This window comes from Nuphar pumila, chromosome 14 (assembly GCF_984573655.1).
Source record: "Nuphar pumila chromosome 14, dmNupPumi1.hap1.1, whole genome shotgun sequence".
Taxonomy (NCBI): Eukaryota; Viridiplantae; Streptophyta; class Magnoliopsida; order Nymphaeales; family Nymphaeaceae; genus Nuphar; species Nuphar pumila.
The window spans coordinates 88299138-88319446 of record NC_143262.1 but is presented as its reverse complement, the minus strand read 5'-3'; the positions used below and the strand labels follow the sequence as shown (position 1 = coordinate 88319446).

General features: G+C 37.0%; 1 protein-coding gene across 1 annotated transcript in view; it reads left to right on the top strand.

The window, feature by feature from the left end:
- The first annotated feature begins 954 nt into the window (after nt 1–954).
- The window catches only part of CIP111 (Cam interacting protein 111), a 32134-nt gene continuing 12779 nt past the window's right edge, over nt 955–20309 (top strand). The window contains exons 1-7 of the mRNA XM_089988098.1: nt 955–1486; nt 1561–1719; nt 1889–2784; nt 4339–4543; nt 5779–5986; nt 16473–17005; nt 17244–17670. Coding sequence (XP_089844224.1) covers nt 1220–1486; nt 1561–1719; nt 1889–2784; nt 4339–4543; nt 5779–5986; nt 16473–17005; nt 17244–17670 — 2695 coding nt within the window. The 5' untranslated portion in view covers nt 955–1219. The remainder of the gene's footprint in view (nt 1487–1560; nt 1720–1888; nt 2785–4338; nt 4544–5778; nt 5987–16472; nt 17006–17243; nt 17671–20309) is intronic.

Sequence of the window (20309 nt, the reverse complement as noted above, 5' to 3'; positions counted from 1 at the left end):
TGATTGAAAGCACAAAACTATCCAACTAAAAATCATAGGTTTGAGTCATAAAATTTTAATGCATCGTGGGTTGTAGATTTTTTATGCCCTTACAAAACCTGCTTAAATGTCACATTCCATGATTTAAACCTCATTTTCTACTAAAAAGACCTTATAGATCACATCATAAGGTCTACTTTACCAAAAAAAAAAAAAAAAAATATGAAAATAAGCTGATTTATACTTAATAAAACCAAATATTGACTATATATATGTATATATAAAGTAATCCGTATTCACCCACTGTTATCGGACAAACGTCAGATTCAGATAGAGAAAATGTAATATTGAATCCTAAACTAATTCCAAATCTGATAATCCGATTTTCTTTTACCGAATCCTGACTAATCAGAGTTGAATTTGGTTCAGATGTCGGATACCATCCGACCCATTGACATCCCCTACCTCTGTGTTCATCATGCATTTTGTTAAAGGAGATCCGGATTCGGATCTAGATTGGCCTTTACTAGAGGTTCGGGTCTGTCTTCAAGACTTTGTGATACCAGCAGGCATCATCGTCTGTTGCTTTCGACATGACAAAGTTAATCCAGTAGTGTTAGACCCAATGTGGCTCCAAATCAACTTTAAATGCATTTGGATCCAGATCTGGCAATCCCGGCCACTTTCTTATGGATCTGACCCACAATAAGCAACCCAATAATGTGGGCCGGATCGTCTCGGACCAAGGATCCAACAATATGAATGATAAAAAAATCCCTGTCACAATGATTCGTAGACTCGAGTGGAAGTTCGAAACTTTTCTCAAAAATGGGATACGAGGACACGAAGATTTTTAATCAATAAAAAACTACTATTTAAATAGTTTAATATTAAAAATGATTTTTTATTGAAATAAGTTAAAAGCAATAAAATATGGTTTTAAAAATATTAAAAGCAACCAAAATGGCGTGTCCCTGTGGTATAAAAATTGAGCTCGCAAGAGAGAGAGAGGATTTAGGGTTTAGGGTTTAGGGTTTATGTTGGGGATTTACCTCTGGAATGCAGTGCAAGTTCTTAGATTATCCAGAAAAGTGGGATATGTTGGGAATTTACCTCTGGATTCCAGTGCAAATTCCCAGTTTATCCTGAAATTCTGGATTATTAAGCGTGTTCGTGCACTACCTTCCCGAATTTTCTTCCGTTTCAGAAGATCTCCTTGTGCTATACAGCGCGAGGAATCATGTCGTCGAAGCAAAGAAGACCCACCAAGGCGCCGTCTCCCAAGCCTTCGAGATCGCCCGTCGCGAGCCGCGATGCCGATGGCGGCGCCCCGGAGTCCTCGGCACTCGCAGAAGCCAAGCTGCGATTCCCATCCTTCGTTTCAAGCACCGTGTTTCCGGCTGAAGTCTCCGAGATCGAGCCGCAGTCGAAATGGCCCGGCGCGACGATCTGGCTCTCCGAATCTGCCATGATGTCCGCCAAATTGTGCAGTGGCTCGATCGTCGCGGTAGTTTGCCAATTTTCAGTTCTCGCCATTGCCGGTGACCTTGAATGCAAGCTAATGTTTCTTATTCAATCCAGGTTTCGCTGGCCGCGTCCGCGGAGGACACCTCCAGTGCCTTCCCTCTCGACTCTTTGGCGAATGCGTGTGCGGAGCGCTTCGACCTTGATGTTGGTGATGCCGCAGGCGATGAACTGGGCAATTTCTTCGCCCTCACTGCTGTTTTTCCGTCTTCTAAGGTTAGTGTGGGCACTGAATCTGCTGGACAATTGTTAAGAGTGTTGGGGAGAAACTAAGAGTAGTGGAAGCACTTCCTCTCTATGTAATTTCTTAGGAAATTCAACAAAGAGATCGTGAGTTCTCTCAATATTATTCAGCGACTGATTCCCTGGTCGCGTTTCATTGCAGGTTCCGAAGAACGGAGCGAGAATTTCATGGAATTTATCGTGCACCATCGGCAATCCTCCGATCGGGAGAATTGTGTTCATCTCGCCCATTGAAACCCGTGCTCCTGATGAAAACTTGGATAATTCATCGTCGTCGGGGTCCCAGCATATCTTGCTTTGCAAGTGCGTGGATCTCCATCTTAAGTTTGTTCCCTCGAGGCCCAGCCTCGTTGACAAGAAGGAAATGCTGTCGCCGGTTTCAATTGAATCGAAACAATTCGAGGATGGGAAGCTGTTATCTCCTAAGACACCATTAACGCAGCGATCGAGGCTCTCATCTTTTGGGTCTCCTTTATCAGGAGAGTCGCTCTGGAGCAGAAGCAAGGAGCGTTCATTGCTCGTGGTGCCCAAGGAGATTTCTATACCGAAGATGGATTCATCTTCTATTTCAGGCATTTTGGAAGATGAAAAGATGAAGAAGCTTCTACAGCTTGTTTCGCAAAGATGGTTGCTTTCACGTACTCTGCTACCTGGTAACCTTGTATCGATCCCAATGTTTGGTCAGATGTGTTTCTTCCGTGTCAAATCTACAAGTAAATCTTCTCTTGGAAATTCTAGTGTGTATTTGGCTTGCGAGACCGGGAATGAGTTGCTGCATTGCGAGAATTTTGATCATAGATCAGTGAAAACTATGGATACTGCCTTATTGGTTGTCTCTGAGACAATTACACGTTTGTTTTTATCTACTGCTATAATGGAGAGCCCAAATTCAGGGAGGTCAGCAATAAATGATGGTGAAAACAGAGACATTGACAAGGAGGAATTTAGTATATCTAACCTGGGTGGTCTATCAAAAGAATTTGAAACGATACGAGAAATAATCAACTTCTCGTTGATCAAGAGAGAGACTTTATCCAGGTTCTACTCTTTGCTGTCTTATATGCATGTCTCAGTTGACTTTTACTTTTTCAATTTTGCCTATGTCTTATTTCTAGGATTTTTCAGTTGTACTTTAGCATTCATAAAATTCATCAGTAAAGTGAACTCCACTAACAGAACTTCATATGTATTTGTTTTTAGTTGTGTGCATCATTTACTACATGATTGAAATGAAAGGAATTTGCTCAGGACAATGATTCTTTTTTACACTGCTGTACTTAATTTCTGATTTCATTGACGGTAATGAATCATCTAAATGAAACATTTCTTTCAGTCTGAGGCCACTGAATATTATTCTTTCTTAGATTATGTGTAACATAATCCCTTAGGAAAGCAAGTAATGGAATTGTGAATGGTTCAGCCATATTCCATTTTGTGTATATCCTATGTGTACAAGTGTAGTTTGGCTATCTGGGGAGGTCTTTATTTTGGACATTAGCATAGTTGTAATTTGATTGTCTTTTTACTTCACTTGGTTGTATTATCAAGGTTGTCAGACTAGGAAGCGAAAGCGGGAAACAATATGGGAAGCAAAAGCGAGAAGCGATGCATTTTAAAATATATAGGAAGCAGCGAGCGAGGAATAATATATATATATATATATATATATATAAGAATTGAATGAAAATCAAAATGAAACACAAACAAAACTAAAATAAAAGTGACTAATATTAAATTTCACGATTTTTTATTGTAAGAATTAAATTTATAACAAAATCTAAAAATGATGACAACCAATTTAGAGAAAGCACATGGAAGTGAGTGAGAAGTGTGAGAAAAAACACATAAAAAAACATGAAAAGTTGAGTAAGAGAACATATAAGAAGAATAGATGAAGCGTGTGTAAAGCATAGGAGAAGTGTGGGGGAATCAAGGTTCTCATCAAGTTTTAGAAGCGAGGAGTATCGCGCTTCCAGAGCGAGTTTCCAGGAAGGGAGCTTCCCACCTATCTAAGAAGCTTCTGGTAACTTTGGTATTACTCAAGTTTACACAGGTACTCCTTTTCTTCTGAAATGTTGAACTTTGTATATATGGTATAATCTGTAATCATGGTTTGATATGATTGGGAATAGATCCTTTATTGTTGATTACTAGTTGAAACTAGTTTTCATTGTTGAATGTGTCATACATAATGCCAATTTAGGAGTCTCTTATAGTTTTCACAAAGATGCTAATGTGGCATTTGAGATATGTTTGGTTATTTCATCTGGCAGCATGTTTTCTTTCGTATCATTGTATGATTGCTTGTTTATGATTTGGCAGTGGTGTATAATCCTTCTGCTAATTGTCAATAACTTTCTGAATCTATTTCCTGCCATGAGTCATTTATAGTACTAGTTCTGTGAAGTCATCTTTGGGCGCTTAGACTTGTGAATGCAACTTCTTATGAAATTCTACAATTGTCAGTGTATAAGTCAGTATATCAATAGACAATAGTTCAATACTATATAGAGAACCTTATGATTTGTTTCCATAATATTCATCATTACATCTAGGCAAAGCGTGATACTCCTATGGCTATCAATATATCAGGATGGGTTTACAGCCAACAAAAGGAATTCTTCTTCACGGCCCACCAGGTACCGGAAAAACATCATTGGTTTATGCCTGTGCTCATCATGCTGGTGTCAAACTTTTCTGCATAAATGGGCCTGAGATCATTAGTCAATACTATGGAGAAAGTGAACAAGCACTTCATGCAATATTTGAATCTGCAAGACAGGCTGCTCCTTCAGTGGTAAGAAATTCTAGCTTTTTTGTATTTCCAAGTAAAATAGAGTAAATGAACTGAAAGATGAGGGAAAAAAGTCTCTATGTGAAAGTAAAGCTTTAGAACAACACCTTTTTGTTAATCTCTTTCTGGATATGTGTGCATGTGCTTGTGCATATACAGTTTGAGTTAGTGTATAGAGACCTGGGTGGGGGATTATGCATGAGCACAAATCCTGGTGCTTAGGCTAATCTGTGACAGCTTTCTTGCTGTCACATTCACAAGTTAGATGGGATTCAATCGAATTTGTTTTCAAATGACCATTATTGCTTATCTTTAATGTCCAAATCTGCTTCGCCCTTGGCTTTCTTCTTTGTAGATTTTTTTACACATATTTGCATGCTGTATTAGTTTGATTTTAGGTGCTATTTTATTGAACCACAAAAAATTATTTCATGACAATCTATGGCTTGTAGAGCATCAATTTTTCCTGATTGTTTTCAGGAAAATTTCATATTCATAGGATACATTCCTTGAGAGGTATTTTGCTTTTGTCAAGTTCATTTCTATTCTAAGATGTATCACTAAGGCTGTATTGCACTATCACGCTATCGGTGTTACTGTATCTTTTTGGTGCTTGCATGTGCATTTTGATTTCTGAACAGAGGATTTTTGTTCTTGTTCTATCTTGTGATCAAATAAAATTTATGATATAAACCACACACCAATGGAATGCTATCCAAATACTGGAGCACATTATGATTTGTTCTTGAAGTAGCTGGTAGCATGATAAATTATGATTTTCTGATGTTTTGTTGTTCAATTACTATGCCATTTGTTATTTATGTACTTGAAAGATGTGTATAACAGTATAACTACTGGTAGAACTTATTGGCTGTACTGGATTATATGGTTCATTATTCTTATCTAATTTTAATGTGTCTGGTATAATCATATGTTCATGTTATGGAGGCTATTATTCTAACACCATACTTTCCAGTTGCCGTTTAGGGTCTTCAGATCCTAAACTAAGTCATGTTCTTGTTTGTTGCTGGATGCAACTCTTTGGGTTTACATGAAGTATCTCTAATATGGACTACCGAAATTACTGAGTTTGGTTAAATTATTTTGGCTTTTCACGTGAGAGAAAGAGATATTATCAAGGATTTTATGCTTATTGAATTCCCCAAAAAAGTTGTTATTCTTGCTGTTATGAGTCAACTGTTAACTGTCCATACAATTAATTTGGTTATGTCGTCAAGGTGTTTATAGACGAGTTAGATGCAATTGCTCCTGCTCGAAAAGATGGTGGTGAAGAGCTCTCACTAAGAATAGTTGCTGCATTATTGAACTTGATGGATGGGGCTACGAGAAGTGATGGGATCCTTGTAATTGCTGCTACTAACCGTCCTGACAGTATTGATCCAGCTTTGAGACGGCCTGGAAGGCTTGACCGAGAAATTGAAATCGGTGTGTGGTAATTATTTTTTTCAAGCACAGATTGTCAAGGCATGCATATGTTGGTAATCTGCATATTGAGTACTTATTGAACTTGAATCTAACTTTAATGTATGTGTTGACTTTTTCTTACATACTGTGTTGGTTTGCTTATATTATGAACTGATTTTTTTATGTTAAGATTTTTGGGTGACTGTCTTGTTGTAGTGCTTCCCTTTCTGGACTTTGAGCCCGTTTAGAATGCAATGATCTGATGTAGATTTGATCTCGAATCTACAGGAAAATTCTACAAAACTACAATTACCACTAGCTTTATGTAGAAATGCACGAAATTAATGGAAAATGCAAGAAATAAGGATGAAAATAAAAAATTAAGAGAAAAGAGTAACTGATTTCATCTAATTCAAGTGTTCAATTACAAAGATAACCCGTCTATAAATAGTTTAAAACAAGGTCTGAACAGTCTAAACCACGGTTGTAAGTATCGTATCATTACCCATATCGGTTGGGCAAAAATTAGCCTGTATCATATCATAATCATATTGTAATTTTTTAAGAAAAAATTTACAAAAATTCCAAAAACATCAAGAAAAAATAGAAAAATTAGCAAAATTTCTAAAAAAAATCATAACACATGAAACAATGATGAATTGCACAACATACAACCATAAAATCACATATGAAACATTTATGTCTATATTAGCTACATAAGACTTGCAATTAAGAATATGTCACAAGACTTGTACTTTCATATTACAAAAACAAAAACAAAATACTGTCACATGGACTCGCCAAATAGGCCATCGTGTTAAAATATATGTATGAACACATATATATATATATATATATATATATATATATATATGAAATACCCGATAGGGGTATTTTGGTTATTTTACATAGTTGTTTCTAGAAACAACTATTTTAATAGGTAGTTTATTTTTACTTTTTTTATTTTTTCTTTTCTTTTTAAAATACATTTTTTATATGCATTGGGGGTCCCACATAAAGTCATTGGGACCCTTATGACCGTTGGGGGCTCCCAACGACACCACGTAGGAGCCCCCAGTGGTTCCCCTTTTCTCCTCCTTCATTGTATATAAATAGGGGTTTTTCCCTTTGTGTTTTTAAGCTTGAAGAGCTCTCCTTGAATAAAGTTCTTTACATTTTCTTGTTTAAGCCTTTTAAAGGTTTTTTGTATTGTCCCATAGTGGACTTCTTTATTATCTCTCTCTTGTGCTCTAGTGTTTTTCTATTATTGGACATTGTGAATGCATTAAGCATTCTTGGGTTACATTTCCGCATACTTTATTACATGGAGGGCCATACGGTTCTTAGAGTTGAAGTCGTGACAACGCTCTCGCTCTCTCTTCTCTTTTGTCCGTACAATAAAATCCAAGATTGATCTCTCGTTCGAGCTCAATGGCAAGAATTATATGTTGTAGGCATCTGCAATGGAGAATAATCTCAAAGGAAAAATATTTTTGGGGTTATGTAATGGGTTCTATTCCCGAACTTCATCTAAAGCTCACTAAGATAGAAGGAGGTCAAGAGAGCTCTTGAGGGAGATGCTCGCCTCAAGGCCATTGATAAAAAAAGGGTGGAAGATTGAGAGAGCAATCATGCAAAGATTCTTGCATGATTCATGAACAATGTAAAACTCAAGATATGTGCCAACATTGCCAAATTTCATAAAGCCAATGAGGCTTGGTTCTTTATGAAGTGTATGTATACCCAAAAAGATCTTGCAAGCACATATTTTTTGTAAGAAAAAGTGAGAACTACCAAACAAGGTGATTTAAGCATTCAAGATTACTATAGTGCTTTAAATCTTATATGGGATAAATTAGCACTCTTAGAGCCTAAGTGGGTTGCCATTGAGGATGTGGAACTTAGGCAGAAACAAATGCAACAAAAAAAGTTTTTTAAATTTCTAGTTGGGCTTCGTCCCGAGTTTGAGCAAGTTAGATCCTCTCTTCTACATAGATCTACTCTTCCTCCTTTGGAGGATGCTATTGTCGAAATTATTCAAGAAGAAACTTGGCTTGGCATGAGTAAGAGTGTTGATGAGGTCTTAGCTGTGTCTAAACTCGACAACAATGTTAAAACATATAAACTCCACATTTTGGGAGGCAAGGTAACTATACCAACAATAATAACTACGATGGAGGTAGAAAGATGATTGTTTGTCATCATTGTAATGAGTCGGGTCGCATTAAACCCGCTTGCCCAAAATTGAATGAAACTTTCATTCATAAGGTTGCTTCCATCGAAGAATCAACTACCAAAATGAAGATGAAGGTAAGAGTGGAGATCTTAAAGATACACTTGGAAAAATTTTCATGGCTCTTCAACAAATTCTCAAAGCTATCTTCTCTACATCGGGTGCTGCCATTGCCTCTACATCACCACCCAGTACATATTTTTGGATTTTAGATTCGGGAGCATCGTATGCATCAATTCAAAAATATCTTGTCTCTACGTCCGATGGAACTTTTTAAAAAATAAAAAGTATATGAACACTAGATCCCAAAAATTCTCAAAACTTTTTTATCCCAAAAGTTAGAGTTGTTCCAAAACTAAACTTAAATCTTTTTTCAGTTTCTCAAATTTTCGACCATGTATGTGAAATATCTTTCTTATTTAATGGTTGCTTTGTACACGATCTCCAGTTCGGGAAGCGGATTGGGCAAGGCCATATGAAGGGAGGCTTTTACTTTATGGATTATTTGACTCTTCCTTCAAACTCATTTTGTACATATGTCTAAGATAAGAGCATTGAAACTTGGCATAAAAGACTTGGACATCTAAGCTACTAAAAAATCTATCTTTTTCCTTTTGGGAACAAATTTTGTAAAGAAAAAGATATGAGTTGCAAAGATTATATTCTTGAAAAAATGAAATCTATTCTATTTTCAACTAAAACCTTTGTTTCAACAAGACCTTTTGAATTGGTGCACTCGGATGTGTCTATCTTCAGTTATATCTAAGGGTGGTTATTCATATTATATAACATTCATTGATGACTTTATTAGGTATGTATGGATCTATTTTCTTAAATTTAAATTGAAAGGTTTCTCTTTTTTTAAAGAGTTTTGCATAAAAGTTAAAAATCAATTTTAAAGCAATATATCTATTCTTAGATCCCATTCGGGTGGAGAATATCTATCTAATGATTTTCAAAATTACCTAAAGATAAATAGAATTTGTCATCAAAGATCCTGTCCTAGAACACCTCAACAAAACAGGCTAGCGGAAAGAAAACATAGTCATATTGTAAAAATTGCTAGAACATTACTTATTTCTAAAAATATTTCCAAATTTTTTTTAGCCGAAGCCGTTTTAACCTCCACTTATTTAATAAATTGTATGCCATCATCTACTTTGAAAAATATTTGTCCTTATAAAAAACTTCTCAACATGGCACCTGACTTCAATCGCTTACATGTTTTAGATTGCAAATGCTTTGTACTTTTACACAAAAGAGATAAGTTGTCTCCAAAAGCAATTGAGTGTGTTTTCCTTGAATACGGTGAAAATAACATTCTTAGAAGATGAAAATGGTTTTGAAAGTCTTGATAAGAAAAATGAAATTGACCATATGTTTTTTGTATGATCTTTCTCCAATGGAAGATATGCATTCTAGTGATGATTCGTTGAATCATTTTGAAATAATAGATGACACATCATGAAAATTCTAATATTGAAACATCATCAAGTAGTGATGATATCATTGATAACTCTAAAAACCTTTAAGTTTATACTCGGCGTGAGCAAAATAAACCTATTAGTACCTTAGAAAAATTTTCTCAAAATAATGGGTCTCTAAAAGAAACCTCTCTTAGACGATCAACTAGAGAATCCATTCCACCAAATAGGTTTGTGTCCTTTGAAATACTAACACCTAATTGTAGGGCTTGCTTAATAACTTTACACTCCCATCGTGAGCCTGCATGTTATAATCAAGCAAAAAATATACCACATTGGATTGAAGCCATGAATATAGAAATAGATGCTCTTAATAAAGCTAACACTTGAAAAATAGTTAAACTTCCTCCCAACAAGAAACCTATTGGATGCTGGTGGGTTTTAAAGTTAAAACCAAAAGTGATGAAACTTTAGAACGATATAAAGCAAGATTAGTAGTTAAAGGATACTCACAATATGTTATTGACTATGAGGAAACCTTTGCACCCGTGGCTAGAATGACTAGTGTTAGGACCCTAATAGCTGTGACATCAACTAAAAAATGGCCTATATATCAATTGGATGTTAAAAATGCCTTAATAGAAAACTAAATGAAGAAGTCTATATGGATCCTCTGCCGGGATTTAACATTGAATAGAAAAAAACTCTTAAACTTCTAAAAGCATTGTATTGTCTTAAGCAAGCTCTTAAGGTTTATTATGATAGATTTAGTGATGTCATGACTAGTCCGGGTTTTTGTTCATGCTATACTGACATTGCTCTCTTTGTGAAAAATGCAGAAATTAGTATTGGTATTCTTCTACTCTATGTAGATGATATGATTATAACAGGGAATGATCAAATTGGTGTTCATAATGTTAAAAAATAATTTTGATATGTCTGACTTGGGATTCTTAAGATATTTTTTAAGAATTGAAGATGCATACTCTCCTCGAGGATATATACTTTCTCAAATGAAACTTGCTACAGATATATGTACTAAATCTGAATTTTAAGGTGAAAACTCCTGAAGTGATCATTGCTAAATTAAGTTTGGAGGATGAGACTCTTCTAGAATATCCCACTTCTACAGACAACTCATTGGCTCTCCCACCTATCTGTCCATTATCAGACCAGATATTGCTCATGTTGTTGACTCTCCTAGCCAGATTCAACATGCTCCTACAACTGTTCACATAAGTGTTGTGCTAAGAATTGTCAGATACATCAAGAATACTATCACTAAAGGGTTATTTCTATTATCATCCTCATCATTAAATTTACTTGCTTATACCGATATTGATTGAGGAAGAAACCCTAATGATAAAATCTCCACTACTGGTTTTTGTGTTTTTTTAAGAGATTCTCTAATTGCTTGGAGATGCAAGAAGTAGCAGAAAATGTCGCTATCCTCTACTGAGGCCGAATACTGGGCTATGACAACTACCACTATGGAACTTGTTTGGTTACAAAGTCCTTTCATAGGTGCAGGTGCAAACATCTCTGGTCCTTCGAAGCTATGTTGCGATAACAAAAGCGCAATTTACATTGTCAGCAATCACACCTTCCATGAGCGCACCACAAATATAGAGATGGACTGCCACTATGTACGTGATGAATATTTGAGAGGAACGGTTACCCTGCCATATGTCACATCATAGTATCAGTTGGCAGACTTCTTCACTAAAGCTCTTCCTGCTCCCTGTTTTATTTTTCTTCTTAGCAAACTTTCGGTCATCTCCCCGTAAAATTTGAGGGGGGTGTTAATATATATATATATACCCAATAGGGGTATTTTGGTCATTTTACATAGTTGTTTCTAGAAACAACTATTTTAATAGGTAGTTTATTTTTACTTTTTTTCTTTTTTTTAATATACCTTTTTTTTATATGCATTAGGGGTCCCACGCATAAAGTCGTTGGGACCCCCAACAGTCATAAATATGACCGTTAGGGGCTCCCAACGACACCATGTGGGAGCCCCTAATGGTTCCCCTTTTTCTCCTCCTTCATTGTATATAAATAGGGGTTTTCCCCTTTGTATTCTTAACCTTGAAGAGCTCTTCTTGAATAAAGTTCTTTACATTTTCTTGTTTAAGCTTTTTAAAGCCTTTTTGTATTGTCTCGTAGTGGACTTCTTTATTATCTCTCTTGTGCTCTAATGTTTATCCATTATAGGACATTGTGAATGCATTAAGCATTCTTGGGTTATATTTTCACATACTTCATTACATGTCGCACCCGGTGTGGTCAATAAAGTCTGGATCGGGTTTGAGCTCGATCCGAGCCTGGACCAACCTTGCTCGAACCTGACTCATGTCGGGTACCGAGCCTGACCCGACCCAACTTGTAAGGGCTCTACACAACGGACCGAGCTGAGCCCAGGCTTAGCACGCACAAGTCCAAACCTTTCTCTCAGCTTCATTGACCAAGTTTGGACTTGTCGAAACTTGGTCAACGAAGGCATGTGTTATAAAAGGGGAAGGGGCGTAGCGCTTTCCCTTTTTGTTTTTTGTTTTTTATTCTCTCTCTCTCTCTCTCTCTCTCTCGCGCGCGCGCGCACGCGCTTGCTCTTCCCCTCTCTCACCCTTTCCTCTCTCTTGAGAGTTGCAACAAGAAGAAGAGGTATGCTCCCCCTCTCTCTCTTTCTCTGTTCCTTTTGTAGCAAGAAGAGAAGAAGAAGAGGAGGAGGAGGAGGTACGCTCTCCCTCTCTCTCTTAGTCCCTTCCCTGTTTTCTCTCTCTTACTACCTTTCCTCTCTAGAGAGAGAGAGAGAGAAAGGGATACAGAGAAGGGGATGACAGGAATCGAGAGACAGAGGGAGAGAGAAGGGGAATCGAGAGTGCAAAGGGAGAGAGGAGAGGGAGACAGAGGGGAAGGAGGGCAAGGGATGTTAAAATTGTAATCTCATAGATAATCTCATATGTAAATACCTCATCATATGTAATAATTTTTTTTTTCAGTTTAGTTACAATAGGACAGGATAATTAGTTTTTTACTTTTTAGTTTCTTTTACAAATTTTGGACTTAGTGTAGACCTTTTGCTTTTTGACTAATTCAAAAAGCAAAAGCCAAAAGAGTTGTTGGACACTCCAATGGCTTTAGAGCCGTTGGAGTGTCCAACGACTCTCCCTAGGCCTCTCATTATGTGTATAAATATGGGAAGATACCCCATTGAATTTTTAGTTTTGGTTTGTGGGTTTTATCCCACTTGAATGAAATCTACTCTTCACTTTCCCATTTGTAATCTCTCTTTTGGGTATTTTGTGTGTGAACCTTAGTGGTTCTTAAGTGTTTGCTTTGTGTGTGAACCTTCATGGTTCTTGAGAGAGTTTATTCGTGAAGAAGCATTTGAAGCTTGTTTGATGATTCCATTTTCTTACAAGGGATAGAGAAGGGGAAGATGGGGAAAGTCTAGGGTTTAGGGTTGAGGATCAAGAGGGAGGGATTTTAAGTGTCGAGTGAGGCGGGACCAAAATGGCCCCACCCCTTTGACCCAAGTTTGACCACAGACATTTGGGTGTGTGGTAGACCCGAAACGAGGCGTAGTGCGGGACCTAACCCACACTATGCCTCGTACCTGCTCCAATGTCAACACAGGTACAACAATAGTTTTGTCATGTTGTGGTTACATAGGAGAGAGAGAGAGACAGAGGAAAGGGCTCGGGGCTTGAGATGGAGCAAGGCAGGGCGGGGCTCAACAGGGTGGGATGGGTCAAGGGCGAGTCGAGCCTGCCGAGCCTTAATAATCATCGTCATCTTCTTCTTCTCCTCCTGCAAAAATTAATAACAATCTATGAACTGATAACTGACAATGTAAATAAAAGACAACTACATAATTTAAATTTTAAACACAATTAAAGCCTTAATTAACAATATTAAATTAACATTCAAGTCATACTAAAATGTCATAAGTCATAACTAAACTAAGAGTTCATGATAACTGAAAGCATTACATTTAACCAATGTCTTGCATGCCGATCTTCATCTCTAAAGTTCTAAACTATAAAGATCCTAAAACTAAACTATCTTCTAGAGCCTATTTGTCAAGCATTAGAACAATAATTCCTCAGTGTTGCATCTAACTACTGCTCAATGATCTCTTTATTTTCGACTATTTTTTGGCAAGTGGGTCATCATCATCATTTTAAGAATCTTGAATAATGGTTGGAAGCCCTTCAACATTTTTGTAGAATTCTTCTTTGAATTCCTTCTAGTTCAATAATAAAATCAGTACGAAAAATGACAAGAATAGATGGATAATCACATGGACATACATTTTGACGAAGACCTGCAATATGTTGCTTAAATCTATACAGTCTATAGAGTTACTGGAAGCTTCTTCGATAGGTGGGAGGCCCACTTCTCGTAAACTCGATTCAGAAGCGTGATATTCCTCGCTTTCGAAACTTGATGAGAACCTCGATTCCCCCATGTTTCTCCTATTATTTCCACGGGCATCATCTATTCTTCTTATGTGTTCTTTTCGTGTCTTTTGTGTTTTCTCTCACTCTTCTCGCTCACTTCCATGTGCTTTCTCTAAATCGGTAGTTATCATTTTTAGATTTTGTTAAAAATTTAATTCTTACACTAAAGAATCATGAAATTTAAGAATAATCACTTTTATTTTAGTTTTTATTTGTATGTCATTTTGATTCTCATTCAATTCTTATTTCTTTTTTTATTTCTCGCTTACTGCTTCCTATACATTTTAAAATGCATCGCTTCCGCTTCCTGTATCATTTCCCGCTTCTGCTTTCTAGTCTGACAACCTTGAGTCCACTTCTAATAATAGCACCACAAAACAGACATCTTAATGATGACCTTGATCGTGGTACATCATCCATGCTTCTGCAGTGTTGCCATGCAAGATCATCTCTATAAGATGAACGTGAAGACGACATCGAAAGATCTAAAATAAAAGATAACTAATTAACAACTAAATAAAAATATAGGCATATAAATATTCGACAAGTGTACACACACATAACAAACCGGTACGAATGTTGACAACCGCGACGTTCGCCTGCTCGACAAAATGCACTCTTGAGAAAATCACAAAAGTCCTCTCTCTTGTGCAAGGATCGGCCCCCAAGTCGCTCTCACGACTTGTAGGGTGCATTGGTTCCCCTCTAATGACTTCTACACAAATAAGGGAGTCGACCCTCAAGAGGTATTTAAAACCCTAAAATTAAAAATATAACTTATTGGTTTTTTAAAGTGCATCGAAGGTGTATCGTATGATACACCCGATACATATACGATACACACTTGTCGTATCAGTTTCTCCCAAAGTTATGGTATGTATTGTACAGTATCGTATGATACGGTACTTACATCCCTTGTCTGAACCATAGTCACCTGTGTCGTTAAAGCTAATTTCTCGAAGAGATTTTCAAAAGTTGATAAATCTCGAGAATATCTCGGGAGTTTAAAATTTTGAAAAAAATATAAATAACAACAAAAAAAGTAAGAAAATAATAAGTTTTGCATTATTTTTCTTTCAAAAATATAAAGAAACATGCTTTAAAGGTTTTAAAATATAAAAGAACAAAAAAATAGAAAATGCAAACTTAAAATAAAAAAGAAGAAATTTTCTCAAAAAATATCACGATATTTTGTTTCCGGCGATATTTTGAATATCACGATATATTTTTGATATTATCGGCTACCTTGAAATAGCCAATAATATCACAATATTTTCAAAATATCGGCGATATCAGTGACAATGGTCTAAACACATTAAGAACCATAAATTTAAAGGAAAAAGCACAAGTTGGCCTTGTATTTGCTGGATATCCCTATGGAAGGTCACACCTGTCGCCCGATGAAGGCCATGTGCATGCTCTTTTGTCCAGTCATGATGTTCAAGGGCTTGTCAGTGCTTGCATTATGGGAAAAGTGCAATAGAAATTGTTCTTGGTTCAATGTAGTGGCCAATAGGTTTATGATTGGAAGACTGGAAAGATGTTGGTTTGTGTTACTGGAATTAGGTAGAAACAATGGTGTCGCTTGGCCACCAGAGAGTCTATTTAGGGTGAACCCCATCATAACTTGTCCCCAGTAAATAAGAAGCAAATTAGGGAAGAGTTTGTTCTTTATAAGAAAAAATATAACTTAGGATGTATCTCTTGCAACACATCAAGAATTATTGAATTCCAAGGTAGGATGAGAAGCTGTATGAAGCATAATAGGATAACTTAGGGCAGGAATTTACAAGAAAACAAGATAACACAAAGTAATTTTGAGAGTTCTGGTTAATAATATCGCACTAAGAGAGATCGCAGCTTTGCACCACAACATTTTGAAATTTCGCTGTTGACTCCTAAGTCCTTAACATCACGATAGGGCTCAGACCAACATGAAAAGTAGTCTTCTAGACATGTAAAAAAAATCCTGAATCTTAATATAGATCATCTCGCTGTAGCTTCATCTCTTAGCCATAAAAAAAACTTGCTGAGATCTTAAACTCAGGACCATCATAGTCGTCTGTGCTTGATTCTCTATTAACGATTCACAATTGTTCACTCTAGTGGTGCATGAGTGTGGAGTTAACTTAGTTTGCATCTCCTTGTTGTCTTGATCATATGCTGTACAAGCAATTGAAAATTTATTTTGCATTGGTATTCATTGTAGAGCTGGGATTCATTCATCAGAATTATTATGGAGCTGTAGTGGGTTGTTGTGGAAGCTAACCTTTACATTTCGTTCTCTCTCAATATGTGCCTCGATATTATGTTTTTTTATTTAGTATATGCTGGAAAATGCACAACCATGATTGAATGTAACTTGTAAATTTACACTTTCTCAGGTGTGCCATCTCCAAGTCAGAGAGTTGAAATACTGCATGCTATTCTTAGAGAAATGAAGCATTCCCTTGTTGATGCAGAAATTCTTTCTCTTGCTTCAAGCACACATGGATTTGTTGGTGCTGACCTAGCTGCTCTCTGCAATGAGGCAGCATTATCTTCTCTTCGGCGATACATTAAGTTGAAGGATGCACGCAGTGCTTCAGTTTCCTCTGTACAGCAGCTCAGGCACTTTCCTGATGCCTCACTGGTAGATGAAAATAGTTCTCGGCCTTTGCCAGATGAAAATATGGCTACCCCTAACAAAGTAGATCACATCTCATTAGCATTCTCAAATTTGTCTATTTCATCAAAGTTTTCTAGTGAAGATAAGCAGCATATGGAAAGTAATACCTCTGAAAATGCACACTGCTCCAATGGAGATATAAAACAAGAAGCTAGATCTTGTTACTCGATCAGAGAATCTTCACTCAATTTAACCCTCCATGATTTTGAACAAGCAAGGATGAAAGTGCGACCCAGTGCCATGAGAGAGGTACTACTCTTTTAGAAGTCTGAATTATTGTAATGAATCAATGATGTTGGATCCGTGAGCTGAGTTTTCTATGGTAAACTGTGTCTGCACTTATTTTCGCAAACATGGTTATGCTATTCTTGGGTGTGTCACCCAAGAACATAATAGTGCATGCCTATCTCGGTATGTGATTTAAGCTAGCATCAGCAAATAAATTTTCCTTATCTATTGCTCTGTTTGGATGAATTTTGCTGGTTAGGTATTGCTAGAGGTTCCTAAAGTTTCCTGGAGTGACATTGGTGGACAAAAAGAGGCCAAACAGCAACTGATAGAAGCTGTAGTTTGGCCACAGAAACATCAAGATGCCTTTAAGCGTATTGGAACACATCCACCTTCAGGCGTTCTGATGTTTGGTCCCCCAGGTTGCAGTAAAACGCTAATGGCCAGGGCTGTAGCTTCTGAAGCACATCTGAACTTTCTTGCAGTTAAAGGTCCAGAACTTTTCAGCAAATGGGTTGGAGAGTCTGAAAAAGCGGTTAAATCTTTATTTTCCAAGGCAAGAGCAGCTGCTCCATCAATCATATTTTTTGATGAAATTGATGGCCTTGCTATAGCTCGTGGACATGACAGTGATGGAGCATCTGTTTCTGACAGGGTGATGAGTCAACTTCTTGTTGAAATGGATGGTGAGTAAATCCTTGCAACTTGTGATATCTCTATTGCTGCCACCTGTATAAGTGCTTCTGATACTGCTACTGTTTTGTTACTCCTGAACTCTGATGTTGTTTGCCATGGCGGTACCGTAGCCATAGTCACAAATATTGGCGATATTTTCAAAATATCGCGATATTATGTATTTTCAGCAAACGATACTATAGGTAAAATATTGTGATGTTTTGAAAATATCGCCCATTTGATAATATCGTGATATTATCACGAGAATAACACGATATTCTCATGATACTATTGTGATATTATCAATTATTGATACTGTTTTTATGTATTTTCTACATCTTAAATGTGTGTTTCTTTTTTGGTTCATATCGCTGACCCCAATTGTTTTGGGATGAAGGCGTAGTTGTTGTTAAATGTGTTTTTCGTCTTTATTTTGCATTTTTTGTTATTTTTTATTATCTAAACATCATATTTTCTTACTTTATATATATATATATATATATATATATATATATTTTAAGCCCTAATATTTTCCTGAGATTTTCCAAGATTTATCACCAAACTTATAATATCACGAGAAATAGTCTCACCGAGATATATCCGATATTGATATTTGTGACTATGATTTTAGCATGCAAGTGCACTTTTTTCTGGAGAAATATGTGTTTTGTTCTGATATTATTTGTTAATGAGTATATATACACAGGGGTGGCAATCGGGTCGGGTTGGCGGGTCGACCCGACGGGTTGGCGGGTCAGCATACCTCAACACGAACCCGACCCGTTTATTAAACAGGTAACCCGACACCACCCGCCAACCCGTTTAATAAACGGGTTGGGTCGGGTAAATGGGTTGGCGGGTTAGTGGGGGTGGGTTGGCGTGTTGGTGGGTTGGTGGGCGGGTTGGCGGGTTGGGTTGGCGGGTTGACCCGCCTGCCTAACCCGTTTATTAAGTGGGTCAGCCAGGTTGGCATACCCCTAACACGAACCCGACCCCCTTAATAAACGAGTTAGGCGGGTCGACCCGTTTATTAAACGGGTTAGTTTAAGCCCAACCCGAACCCGCCTAAGAGGCGGGTTGGCGGGTCGTGTCAGGTTTTGCCACCCCTATATATACATACATATTCGTATATTTAATATATTCTCATGTATTGTAATAGTTAATGCCCTATAGGGGCATTTTGGTCTTTTCACTTGTAATAATAACTGTTTATTAGAAACAATTATTAATTTATGTTTATTACTTTGTATTTTTTTTTGTCCAGCCATTGCCCCCCCCCCCCCCACCCCCCCCCCCCCCCCCCCCACACACACACACACACACACCAGAGTCGTTGAGGCCCTAACAATCTTAAATATGACCGTTGGGAGCTCCCCAACAACTCTATGTGGGGAGCTCCCAATGGTCTCTCTCTTTGGTTTTGTATATAAATAGGAGATATACTTCTCCCTATTCTACTATGCTTTTCAAGCATATTATCACTAAATCCCTTATTATTTAACTTGCTTGTGTTGCCCTTTGTTGGCTCCTTGTATTTTCCCTGACAAGACTTGTGCTTATGCACTTTGGTGCTTGTATTGTGCCTTTGTATTGTCCACTCTTGGACTTGTATGTGATTTTGCACTTTGTTCTTGTAATTATACTTCATTACATGGTATCATAGCCATGTTAAAAATAAAATTATATTCAAATACCTGATAAGGGTATTTCTATCTTTTATCATATGGTACAGAATGTAATTTAGCATTGTAATAAATAACCTGCCCAACAATCATATTATGACTGTTGGGCATAACAGTTAAAATATGACTTGGACTGCCACCCAACGGTCATAATAATGACTATTCCTTAATGCTCTTAGAAGCATTTGAGGGTTTTCTCTAGAGTTTTTTCCCATCTTATAGGCCTGTATGCCTCTTTTGTTGTTTGATATTTTTATCTCTTTTGAGATTGTATTTGGTCCATTAGCGACCAACCTTAAGTGAGTTTATTAAAGCCCTTTGTTGTTTATGTGTTTGTTTTACTATTGTTTCGTTGTACCTTGTTTCATTACATGGTGTCAGAGCTAGGCTCTTGAAAGAAGGAGAATCTCGTTAAGGAAGTGTTCTTTGATCATTGAGAGTCTGCCACCGTCATCACCTACAAACTCAATGAAAACAACTATTTGATGTGGGCGATGGCTATAGAGAATCATATCAAAGAAAAAAAATTGCGGGGTTTTGTTAGTGGTTCTATTAGTGAACCACAACTCAAATTGACTAGAAGAGAAGGAGATCAAGTCAAAGCCTTGTCGAAGAAGAAAAAGAAAAATCCTTGGAAGAATACCAAAATAAATTGGAAGATTGGGAGGCAAGCAATGCACAAATACTCTCATGGTTTATGAATACCATGGAGTTCAAGATTGCCACCAATATCATCAAATTCAAGAAGGTACGTGACACATGGAGCTTTCTAAGAAGTACCTTTATCCAAAAGGATATGGCTAGACTTTATTATTTTCAAGACAAGGTACGTAATTCAAAATAAGGAAATAAAAGTGTAAGGATTTTTACGGTATTTTATCTCCTATTTGGGATGAATTAGCCATGTTAGAACCAAAATGGGAAGGTTCGGCTATTGATATGAGAAAGACCCAAATCTAAAGAGAAAA